General features: G+C 50.7%; 1 protein-coding gene across 1 annotated transcript in view; it reads right to left on the reverse strand.

The window, feature by feature from the left end:
- The window catches only part of LOC142476978 (E3 ubiquitin-protein ligase RNF167-like), a gene marked incomplete at its 3' end in the record, with an annotated part of 58,783 nt that extends 48,831 nt beyond the window's left edge, over window positions 1-9,952 (reverse strand). The window contains exons 1-2 of the mRNA XM_075582045.1: window positions 9,927-9,952; window positions 3,783-3,891 (exon numbers count right to left, since the gene is read on the reverse strand). Coding sequence (XP_075438160.1) covers window positions 3,783-3,881 — 99 coding nt within the window. The remainder of the gene's footprint in view (window positions 1-3,782; window positions 3,892-9,926) is intronic.
- Between the last annotated feature and the right edge of the window lie 2,744 nt (window positions 9,953-12,696).

A 12,696-nucleotide genomic window follows, 5' to 3' on the forward strand; every position in this document is an offset into this window, starting at 1 on the left:
AATGCAGTTGATGTGGTCAACTTAGATTTTGCAAAGACTTTTGATACGTTTCCACACAAGAGGTTGGTGTACAAAATAAAGAAAGTTGGACTCAGTAATAATATATGCACCTGGATTGAAAACTGGTTGAAGGACAGACAACAGAGGGTTGTCATAAATGGAACTTTTTCAGGTTGGGCTAAAGTCGTGAGTGGAGTACCTCAGGGATCGGTACTGGGACTCCTGCTTTTTAACTTGTTTATTAATGACCTTGAAGTTGGGATCGAGAGCAAAGTCTCCATCTTTGCTGATGATACTAAATTGTGTAAGGTAGTAGAATCAGAGCAGGATGTAATTTCTCTTCAGAAGGACTTGGATAGACTGGAAACGTGGGCAGGTAAATGGCAGATGAGGTTTAATAAAGATAAATGTAAGGTTATGCATTTGGGAAACGAGAATAAACAAGTGACTTACAAATAATTAAATGGAGATATATTGGGGGAATCCTTGATGGATAAGAATTTAGGAGTGCTTGTAGACAGCAGGCTTAGCAATAGTGCCCAATGTCATGCAGTAGCTGCAAAGGCAAACAAGATCTTATCTTGCATCAAACGGGCAATGGATGGAAGGGAAGTAAACATAATTATGCCCCTTTAAAGCATTAGTAAGACCTCACCTTGAATATGGAGTACAATTTTGGGCACCAATCCTTAGAAAAGACATTATGGAACTAGAGAGAGTGCACTCAATTCTCCTCCACACTTTTAAAGCTTTACACTCTTCTGCCCCTCCTTACATCTCAGCCCTAATTTCTCGTTATGCACCACCCCGACTCTTGCGTTCTGCTCAAGGATGTCTTCTTTCTAACCCCTTTGTATCTAAAGCCCTCTCCCGCCTTAAACTTTCTCACTGACTGCCCCACACATCTGGAATGCCCTTCCCCTCAGTACCCGACTAGCACCCTCTCTATCCACCTTTAAGACCCACCTTAAGACACACTTGCTTAAAGAAGCATATGAATAGCACTGTGGCTAATACTATACACAATACATAAAGCTTGGCCCCCTGCAGACGCACTTACCTGAACTCCCTCCTACTGTCTCTGTACGTTCTCCCTACCTACCAATTAGACTGTAAGCTCCTCGGGGCAGGGACTCCTCTTCCGAAATGTTACTTTTGTCTGAAGCACTTATTCCCATAATCTGTTATTGGGATTATTTGTTATTTATATGATTGTTAAGTGTATTACTGCTGTGAAGCGCTATGTACACTAATGGCGCTATATAAATAAAAGACATACATACGTACATACAGAGAAGAGCCACCAAATTAATAAAGGGGATGGACATACTAACTTATGAGGAGAGACTAGCTAAATTAGATGTATTTACATTAGAAAAGAGGCGGCTAAGAGGGGATATGATAACTATATACAAATATATTCGGGGACAGTACAAGGCGCTTTCAAAAGAACTATTCATCCCACGGGCAGTACAAAGGACTCGGGCCATCCCTTAAGGTTAGAGAAAAGGAGATTTCTCCAGCAACAAAGGAAAGGGTTCTTTACAGTAAGGGCAGTTACAGTGTGGGATTCATTACCCATGGAGACTGATGGCAGATACAATAGATTTGTTCCAAAAAAAAGGTTGGACATCTTTTTAGAAAGGAAAGGTATACAGGGATATACCAAATAAGTATACATGGGAAGGACGCTGATCCCGGGAGTAATCTGATTGCCAATTCTTGGAGTCAGGAAGGAATTTATTTTTCCCCTTATGAGATATCATTGGATGATATGACTCTGGGGTTTGTGTTTGCCTTCCTCTGGATCAATAAGTATAGATATAGGATAAAGTATCTGTTGTCTAAATTTAGCATAGGTTGAACTTGATTGACGCATGTCTTTTTTCAACCTCATCTATGTAACTATGTAATCCTATAGGAATCCTGTGTGTGAGACGCCCTCTTATCCCATCACAGGGGGGCACCGCTGTCCCTATTACCTTATAGGAATCCCCTGTGTGTGAGACGCCCTCTTATCCCATCACAGGGGGCGCCGCTGTCCCTATTACCTTATAGGAATCCCGTGTGTGAGACGCCCTCTTATCCCATCACAGGGGGGCACCGCTGTCCCTATTACCTTATAGGAATCCTGTGTGTGAGACGCCCTCTTATCCCATCACAGGGAGGCACCGCTGTCCCTATTACCTTATAGGAATCCCGTGTGTGTGAGACGCCCTCTTATCCCATCACAGGGAGGCACCGCTGTCCCTATTATCTTATAGGAATCCCCTGTGTGTGAGACGCCCTCTTATCCCATCACAGGGGGGCACCGCTGTCCCTATTACCTTATAGGAATCCCCTGTGTGAGACGCCCTCTTATCCCATCACAGGGAGGCACCGCTGTCCCTATTATCTTATAGGAACCCCGTGTGTGAGACGCCCTCTTCTCCCATCACAGGGGGGCACCGCTGTCCCTATTACCTTATAGGAATCCCCTGTGTGAGACGCCCTCTTATCCCATCACAGGGGGGCACCGCTGTCCCTATTATCTTATAGGAATCCTGTGTGTGAGACGCCCTCTTATCCCATCACAGGGAGGCACCGCTGTCCCTATTACCTTATAGGAATCCTGTGTGTGAGACGCCCTCTTATCCCATCACAGGGAGGCGCCGCTGACCCTAATACCTTATAGGAATCCCGTGTGTGAGACGCCCTCTTATCCCATCACAGGGGGGCACCGCTGTCCCTATTACCTTATAGAAATCCTGTGTGTGAGACGCCCTCTTATCCCATCACAGGGGGGCGCCGCTGTCCCTATTATCTTATAGGAATCCCCTGTGTGTGAGACGCCCTCTTATCCCATCACAGGGGGGCACCGCTGTCCCTATTACCTTATAGGAATCCCCTGTGTAAGACGCCCTCTTATCCCATCACAGGGAGGCACCGCTGTCCCTATTACCTTATAGGAATCCCGTGTGTGTGAGACGCCCTCTTATCCCATCACAGGGGGGCACCGCTGTCCCTATTATCTTATAGGAATCCCCTGTGTGAGACGCCCTCTTATCCCATCACAGGGGGGCGCCGCTGTCCCTATTACCTTATAGGAATCCCGTGTGTGAGACGCCCTCTTATCCCATCACAGGGAGGCACCGCTGACCCTATTACCTTATAGGAACCCTGTGTGTGAGACGCCCTCTTATCCCATCACAGGGAGGCACCGCTGACCCTATTATCTTATAGGAATCCTGTGTGTGAGACGCCCTCTTATCCCATCACAGGGAGGCACCGCTGTCCCTATTACCTTATAGGAATCCCCTGTGTGTGAGACGCCCTCTTATCCCATCAAAGGGTGGCACCGCTGTCCCTATTACCTTATAGGAATTCCTGCATGAGATGTCCTCTTATCCCATCACAGGGGGGCACCGCTGTCCTTATTACCTTATAGGAATCCCGTGTGTGTGAGACGCCCTCTTATCCCATCACAGGGAGGCACCGCTGACCCTATTACCTTATAGGAATTCCTGCATGAGATGTCCTCTTATCCTATCACAAGGGGGCACCGCTGTCCCTATTACCTTATAGGAATGCTGTGTGTGAGACGCCCTCTTATCCCATCACAGGGGGGCACCGCTGTCCTTATTACCTTATAGGAATCCCGTGTGTGTGAGACGCCCTCTTATCCCATCACAGGGAGGCACCGCTGACCCTATTACCTTATAGGAATTCCTGCATGAGATGTCCTCTTATCCCATATAGATATACAATTTCTCAAACCCTATTAATGTATAGGGTGGTCTTACCGCGTAGATGAGAGCTTGACAGGCTGGCACCCCACAAAGGAAGACGAGCAGGGATCGCAGGACATTATATCGAGCGGCTGAAAGGAAGACAGGCCCCATGGTGAAAATCCTATAAGAAATTAGAAAAACCTGTTTAATAAAAATAACTAATAAGGAACAATGCACAGTACAATGGAAAAAAATGTGAAAAGAAGAAAACCTAAAAACATAAAAAGGAAATAAATTCTTCATTATTCAACACCCCCACTCCCTCCAAACATCTATACACACACACACACACACACACACACACATACACACACACACACACACACACACAGGCACACACACACATACACACGTGTGTATACATGTTCATGCATATTATATACACACACACACACATACACACGTGTGTGTGTGCATATGTTACATAGTAGATGAGGTTGAAAAAAAACATACGTCCATCAAGTTCAACCTATGCTAAATTTAGACAACAGATATTTTATCCTATATCTATACTTACTTATTGATCCAGAGGAAGGCAAACACAAAACCCCAGTGACGCATTATCTAATGATATCTCATAAGGAGAAAAATACATACATACATACATATATATATTTCACCCCAAACACCCCACCGTAACTACCCTGCTAAAAGTTAGCAATGAGACCCAGTGTGGGATGGAACGGGGACAACTCACTGGTGCAGTATTCCTAGATTTTGCAAAGGCTTTTGACACAGTTGATCATGCTATCCTGCTTAACAAACTCCAGAGCTCTGGGATAGGGAAACATGCTTTAAACTGGTTTCAGTCCTACCTATCAGGAAGATCCCAACATGTGTCCATCTCAGGCTCTAACTCCAACCCCCTGGATATCACCTGTGGTGTCCCGCAAGGCTCTGTTCTGGGGCCCCTACTCTTCTCAGTGTTCATTAATGATCTTCCCACAGCTTGTCAGGAAGCCTCAATACACATGTATTATATATATTCCCATATAGATTCAATACACATGTATTCTATATATTCCCATATAGATTCAATACACATGTATTATATATATATTCCCATATAGATTCAATACACATGTATTCTATATATTCCCATATAGATTCAATACACATGTATGCAGATGACACAATCCTATATGCACACAGCCATAGCCTCTCTGACCTTCAACACATACTTCAGTCTGACTTTTAGAGACTCGAAAACAGGATTTCCCAAAACAAACTGTTTTTAAACACTGACAAGACTGTAACAATGGTATTTGGGACAAAGACTACATTTCTAAATCCTCCAGTGACCGAGCTCCTGATTAGAACCAGCGCTAACACCACCCTAACCCCTGTCACTAGTTTTAAATACCTGGGCTTATGGTTTGACTCCCACTTAACATTCGGGGTGCACATTGATACCCTGACAACCAAGACCTATGCCAAACTAGGGGTACTTTACAGGAACAAATCCTCCCTAAGTCTCCTGGTCAGAAAGCGTATCGCACAGCAGATGCTAATGCCAATTATTGACTATGGAGACATAGTATATGGCTCGGCTCCTCAATCCCACCTTAGCAAACTTGACACCCTCTACAACTCAATTTGTCATTTTGTTCTCCAATGCAACTACAACACACATCACTGCGAAATGCTCAAAGAACTAGATTGGTCGTCACTCGAGTCTAGGCGCAAAGTTCACCTTTCCTGTCTCACCTTCAAATACTTTCCCAGAATCCCTTGCTGCAGTGGAAGCGCTGTGTGCTGGGTGATAATGGGGAAAGGCAGGGCTGCATTTCCCAGAATCCCTTGCTGCAGTGGAAGTGCTGTGTGCTGGGGGATAATGGTGAAAGGCAGGGCTGCATTTCCCAGAATCCCTTGCTGCAGTGGAAGCGCTGTGTGCTGGGTGATAATGGGGAAAGGCAGGGCTGCATTTCCCAGAATCCCTTGCTGCAGTGGAAGTGCTGTATGCTGGGGGATAATGGTGAAAGGCAGGGCTGTATGTCATTTCCCAGAATCCCTTGCTGCAGTGGGAGCACTGTGTGCGGGGGGATAATGGTGAAAGGTGGGGCTGCATGTCATTTCCCAGAATCCCTTGCTGCAGTGGGAGCGCTGTGTGCTGGGTGATAATGGTGAAAGGCGGGGCTGCATTTCCCAGAATCCCTTGCTGCAGTGGAAGTGCTGTGTGCTGGGGGATAATGGTGAAAGGCGGGGCTGCGTGTCATTTCCCACAATCCCTTGCTGCAGTGGAAGTGCTGTGTGCTGGGGGATAATGGTGAAAGGCGGGGCTGCATGTCATTTCCCAGAATCCCTTGCTGCAGTGGAAGTGCTGTATGCTGGGGGATAATGGTGAAAGGCGGGGCTGCATGTCATTTCCCAGAATCCCTTGCTGCAGTGGGAGCGCTGTATGCTGGGGGATAATGGTGAAAGGCGGGGCTGCATGTCATTTCCCAGAATCCCTTGCTGCAGTGGGAGCACTGTATGCTGGGGGATAATGGTGAAAGGCAGGGCTGCATTTCCCAGAATCCCTTGCTGCAGTGGAAGTGCTGTGTGCTGGGGGATAATGGGGAAAGGCAGGGCTGCGTGTCATTTCCCAGAATCCCTTGCTGCAGTGGGAGCACTGTATTCTGGGGGATAATGGTGAAAGGCAGGGCTGCACGGCATTTCCCAGAATCCCTTGCTGCAGTGGGAGCACTGTATGCTGGGGGATAATGGTGAAAGGCGGGGCTGCATGTCATTTCCCAGAATCCCTTGCTGCAGTCGAAACGCTGTGTGCTGGGTGATAATGGTGAAAGGCGGGGCTGCGTGTCATTTCCCAGAATCCCTTGCTGCAGTGGGAGCACTGTATGCTGGGGGATAATGGGGAAAGGCGGGGCTGCATGTCATTTCCCAGAATCCCTTGCTGCAGTGGGAGCACTGTATGCTGGGGGATAATGGTGAAAGGCGGGGCTGCGTGTCATTTCCCAGAATCCCTTGCTGCAGTGGGAGCACTGTATGCTGGGGGATAATGGTGAAAGGCGGGGCTGCATGTCATTTCCCAGAATCCCTTGCTGCAGTGGGAGCACTGTATGCTGGGGGATAATGGTGAAAGGCGGGGCTGCATGTCATTTCCCAGAATCCCTTGCTGCAGTGGAAGTGCTGTATGCTGGGGGATAATGGTGAAAGGCAGGGCTGCATGGCATTTCCCAGAATCCCTTGCTGCAGTGGAAGTGCTGTGTGCTGGGGGATAATGGTGAAAGGCGGGGCTGCATGTCATTTCCCAGAATCCCTTGCTGCAGTGGAAGTGCTGTGTGCTGGGGGATAATGGTGAAAGGCAGGGCTGCATGTCATTTCCCAGAATCCCTTGCTGCAGTGGAAGTGCTGTGTGCTGGGGGATAATGGTGAAAGGCAGGGCTGCATGGCATTTCCCAGAATCCCTTGCTGCAGTGGAAGTGCTGTATGCTGGGTGATAATGGTGAAAGGCGGGGCTGCATGTCATTTCCCAGAATCCCTTGCTGCAGTGGAAGTGCTGGGTGCTGGGGGATAATGGTGAAAGGCGGGGCTGCATGTCATTTCCCAGAATCCCTTGCTGCAGTGGAAGTGCTGTGTGCTGGGGGATAATGGTGAAAGGCGGGGCTGCATGTCATTTCCCAGAATCCCTTGCTGCAGTGGGAGCGCTGTGTGCTGGGGGATAATGGGGAAAGGCGGGGCTGCGTGTCATTTCCCAGAATCCCTTGCTGCAGTGGGAGCACTGTGTGCTGGGGGATAATGGGGAAAGGCGGGGCTGCGTGTCATTTCCCAGAATCCCTTGCTGCAGTGGAAGCGCTGTGTGCGGGGGGATAATGGTGAAAGGCGGGGCTGCATGTCATTTCCCAGAATCCCTTGCTGCAGTGGAAGTGCTGTGTGCTGGGGGATAATGGTGAAAGGCAGGGCTGCATGTCATTTCCCAGAATCCCTTGCTGCAGTGGGAGCGCTGTGTGCTGGGGGATAATGGTGAAAGGCGGGGCTGCATGTCATTTCCCAGAATCCCTTGCTGCAGTGGGAGCACTGTATGCTGGGGGATAATGGTGAAAGGCGGGGCTGCATGTCATTTCCCAGAATCCCTTGCTGCAGTGGAAGCGCTGTGTGCTGGGGGATAATGGGGAAAGGCGGGGCTGCATGTCATTTCCCAGAATCCCTTGCTGCAGTGGGAGCGCTGTGTGCTGGGGTATAATGGTGAAAGGCGGGGCTGCATGTCATTTCCCAGAATCCCTTGCTGCAGTGGAAGTGCTGTATGCTGGGTGATAATGGGGAAAGGCGGGGCTGCATGTCATTTCCCAGAATCCCTTGCTGCAGTGGAAGTGCTGTGTGCTGGGGGATAATGGGGAAAGGCAGGGCTGCGTGTCATTTCCCAGAATCCCTTGCTGCAGTGGAAGCACTGTGTGCTGGGGGATAATGGTGAAAGGCGGGGCTGCGTGTCATTTCCCAGAATCCCTTGCTGCAGTGGAAGTGCTGGGTGATAATGGTGAAAGGCAGGGCTGCATGTCATTTCCCAGAATCCCTTGCTGCAGTGGGAGCACTCCTCCTGTGTGTGTCTCTCCTCCTGTGTGTGTCTCTCCCTCTCCTGTGTGTGTCTCTCCCTCTCCTGTGTGTGTGTGTCTGTCTCCTCCTGTGTGTGTCTCTCCCTCTCCTGTGTGTCTCTCCTCCTGTGTGTGTCTCTCCTCCTGTGTGTGTCTCTCCCTCTCCTGTGTGTGTCTCTCCCTCTCCTGTGTGTGTCTCTCCCTCTCCTGTGTGTCTCTCTCCCTCTCCTGTGTGTCTCTCTCCCTCTCCTGTGTGTCTCTCTCCCTCTCCTGTGTGTCTCTCTCCCTCTCCTGTGTGTCTCTCTCCCTCTCCTGTGTGTGTCTCTCCCTCTCCTGTGTGTGTCTCTCCCTCTCCTGTGTGTGTTTGTTCTGCTGTCTCCTCCTGTGTGTGTCTCTCCCTCTCCTGTGTGTCTCTCTCTCCTGTGTGTGTCTCTCCCTCTCCTGTGTGTGTCTCTCCCTCTCCTGTGTGTGTCTCTCCCTCTCCTGTGTGTGTCTCTCCCTCTCCTGTGTGTGTCTCTCCCTCTCCTGTGTGTGTCTCTCCCTCTCCTGTGTGTCTCCTCCTGTGTGTGTCTCCTCCTGTGTGTGTCTCTCCTCCTGTGTGTGTGTGTCTGTCTCCTCCTGTGTGTGTCTCTCCCTCTCCTGTGTGTGTCTCTCCCTCTCCTGTGTGTGTGTGTGTGTGTGTGTGTGTGTGTGTGTGTGTGTGTGTGTGTGTGTGTGTGTGTGTGTGTGTGTGTGTTTGTTCTGCTGTCTCCTCCTGTGTGTCTCTCCCTCTCCTGTGTGTGTCTCTCTTTCTCCTGTGTGTGTCTCTCCCTCTCCTGTGTGTGTCTCTCCCTCTCCTGTGTGTGTCTCCTCCTGTGTGTGTCTCTCCTCCTGTGTGTGTGTGTGTGTGTGTGTGTCTGTCTCCTCCTGTGTGTGTCTCTCCCTCTCCTGTGTGTCTCTCCCTCTCCTGTGTGTGTCTCTCCCTCTCCTCTGTGTGTCTCTCCCTCTCCTGTGTGTGTCTCTCCCTCTCCTGTGTGTGTCTCTCCTCCTGTGTGTGTCTCTCTCTCTCCTGTGTGTGTCTCTCCCTCTCCTGTGTGTGTCTCTCCTCCTCTGTGTGTCTCTCCCTCTCCTCTGTGTGTCTCTCCCTCTCCTGTGTGTGTCTCTCCCTCTCCTGTGTGTGTCTCTCCCTCTCCTGTGTGTGTCTCTCCCTCTCCTGTGTGTCTCTCCCTCTCCTGTGTGTGTCTCTCCCTCTCCTGTGTGTGTCTCCTCCTGTGTGTGTCTCTCCCTCTCCTGTGTGTGTGTCTCCTCCTGTGTGTGTCTCTCCCTCTCCTGTGTGTGTCTCTCCCTCTCCTGTGTGTGTCTCTCCCTCTCCTGTGTGTGTCTCTCCCTCTCCTGTGTGTGTCTCTCCCTCTCCTGTGTGTGTGTTTGTTCTGCTGTCTCCTCCCTCTCTGACTGTCTCTTCCTGCTGTTTACATCCGCATCATGTCTCCTCCCCTCCTCTCTCTCCCCTCTGTGTGAGTATGAGTGTGTATCTGTGTGAGTATGAGTGTGTGAGTATGAGTGTGTATCTGTGTGAGTATGAGTGTATCTGTGTGAGTATGAGTGTATCTGTGTGAGTATGAGTTTGTATGTATGTGATGTCTCTCACCTGTATGTTGATGTCTGTATCTCAGTTTTACATTCTCTTCCGGCTCTCTCCTGTGTGTCTCTCCTCCTGTGTGTGTGTGTGTGTCTCTGTGTCTCTCCTCCTGTGTGTGTCTCTCCTCCTGTGTGTGTCTCTCCTCCTGTGTGTGTCTGTCTCCTCCTGTGTGTGTGTGTGTGTGTGTGTGTGTGTGTGTCTGTGTCTCTCCTCCTGTGTGTGTCTCTCCTCCTGTGTGTGTCTGTCTCCTCCTGTGTGTGTGTGTGTGTGTGTTTGTGTGTCTCTGTGTGTTTCTCCTCCTGTGTGTGTCTCTGTGTGTTTCTCCTCCTGTGTGTATGTCTGTCTCCTGTGTGTGTGTCTCCTCCTGTGTGTGTGGGTCTGTCTCCTCCTGTGTGTGTCTCTCCTCCTGTGTGTGTCTGTCTCCTCCTGTGTGTGTCTCTCCTCCTGTGTTTGTCTCTCCTCCTGTGTGTGTGTCTGTCTCCTCCTGTGTGTGTGTCTGTCTCCTCCTGTGTGTCTCTCCCTCTCCTGTGTGTGTCTCTCCTCCTGTGTGTGTCTCTCCCTCTCCTGTGTGTGTCTCCTCCTGTGTGTGTCTCCTCCTGTGTGTGTCTCTCCTCCTGTGTGTCTCTCCTCCTGTGTGTGTCTCTCCCTCTCCTGTGTCTGTCTCCTCCTGTGTTTGTCTCTCCTCCTGTGTGTGTGTCTGTCTCCTCCTGTGTGTGTCTCTCCTCCTGTGTGTGTCTGTCTCCTCCTGTGTGTCTCTCCCTCTCCTGTGTGTGTCTCTCCTCCTGTGTGTGTCTCTCCCTCTCCTGTGTGTCTCTCCCTCTCCTGTGTGTGTCTCTCCTCCTGTGTGTCTCTCCCTCTCCTGTGTGTGTCTCTCCCTCTCCTGTGTGTGTCTCCTCCTGTGTGTGTCTCTCCTCCTGTGTGTGTCTCTCCTCCTGTGTGTGTCTCTCCTCCTGTGTGTGTCTCTCCTCCTGTGTGTGTTTCTCCTCCTGTGTGTGTCTCTCCTCCTGTGTGTGTCTCTCCTCCTGTGTGTGTCTCTCCTCCTGTGTGTGTGTCTCTCCTCCTGTGTGTGTCTCTCCTCCTGTGTGTCTCTCCTCCTGTGTGTGTCTCTCCTCCTGTGTGTGTCTCTCCCTCTCCTGTGTGTGTCTCTCCCTCTCCTGTGTGTGTGTGTCTGTCTCCTCCTGTGTGTGTCTCTCCCTCTCCTGTGTGTCTCTCCTCCTGTGTGTGTCTCTCCTCCTGTGTGTGTCTCTCCCTCTCCTGTGTGTGTCTCTCCCTCTCCTGTGTGTGTCTCTCCCTCTCCTGTGTGTCTCTCTCCCTCTCCTGTGTGTCTCTCTCCCTCTCCTGTGTGTCTCTCTCCCTCTCCTGTGTGTCTCTCTCCCTCTCCTGTGTGTCTCTCTCCCTCTCCTGTGTGTGTCTCTCCCTCTCCTGTGTGTGTCTCTCCCTCTCCTGTGTGTGTTTGTTCTGCTGTCTCCTCCTGTGTGTGTCTCTCCCTCTCCTGTGTGTCTCTCTCTCCTGTGTGTGTCTCTCCCTCTCCTGTGTGTGTCTCTCCCTCTCCTGTGTGTGTCTCTCCCTCTCCTGTGTGTGTCTCTCCCTCTCCTGTGTGTGTCTCTCCCTCTCCTGTGTGTGTCTCTCCCTCTCCTGTGTGTCTCCTCCTGTGTGTGTCTCCTCCTGTGTGTGTCTCTCCTCCTGTGTGTGTGTGTCTGTCTCCTCCTGTGTGTGTCTCTCCCTCTCCTGTGTGTGTCTCTCCCTCTCCTGTGTGTGTGTGTGTGTGTGTGTGTGTGTGTGTGTGTGTGTGTGTGTGTGTGTGTGTGTCGTGTGTGTGTGTGTGTGTGTGTGTGTTTGTTCTGCTGTCTCCTCCTGTGTGTCTCTCCCTCTCCTGTGTGTGTCTCTCTTCTCCTGTGTGTGTCTCTCCCTCTCCTGTGTGTGTCCTCTCCCTCTCCTGTGTGTGTCTCCTCCTGTGTGTGTCTCTCCTCCTGTGTGTGTGTGTGTGTGTGTGTGTCTGTCTCCTCCTGTGTGTGTCTCTCCCTCTCCTGTGTGTCTCTCCCTCTCCTGTGTGTGTCTCTCCCTCTCCTCTGTGTGTCTCTCCCCTCTCCTGTGTGTGTCTCTCCCTCTCCTGTGTGTGTCTCTCCTCCTGTGTGTGTCTCTCTCTCTCCTGTGTGTGTCTCTCCCTCTCCTGTGTGGTCTCTCCTCCTCTGTGTCTCTCCTCTCCTCTGTGTCTCCCTCTCCTGTGTGTGTCTCTCCCTCTCCTGTGTGTGTCTCTCCCTCTCCTGTGTGTGTCTCTCCCTCTCCTGTGTGTCTCTCCCTCTCCTGTGTGTGTCTCTCCCTCTCCTGTGTGTGTCTCCTCCTGTGTGTGTCTCTCCTCTCCTGTGTGTGTCTCCTCCTGTGTGTCTCTCCCTCTCCTGTGTGTGTCTCTCCCTCTCCTGTGTGTGTCTCTCCCTCTCCTGTGTGTGTCTCTCCCTCTCCTGTGTGTGTCTCTCCCTCTCCTGTGTGTGTTTGTTCTGCTGTCTCCTCCCTCTCTGACTGTCTCTTCCTGCTGTTTACATCCGCATCATGTCTCCTCCCCTCCTCTCTCTCCCCTCCTCTCTTTCATTTTCTCTCCCCCCCTCCTCTCTCTCCCCTCCTCTTTCATTTTCTCTCCTCCCCTCCTCTCTCTCCCCTCCTCTTTCATTTTCTCTCCTCCCCTCCTCTCTCTCCCCTCCTCTCTTTCATTTTCTCCTCCCCTCTCTCTCTCTCTCTCCCTCTCTCTCTCTCTTTCATTTTCTCTCCTCCCCTCCTCTCTCTC

The sequence above is a fragment of the Ascaphus truei genome, unplaced genomic scaffold (assembly GCF_040206685.1).
Source record: "Ascaphus truei isolate aAscTru1 unplaced genomic scaffold, aAscTru1.hap1 HAP1_SCAFFOLD_1838, whole genome shotgun sequence".
NCBI lineage: Eukaryota > Metazoa > Chordata > Amphibia > Anura > Ascaphidae > Ascaphus > Ascaphus truei.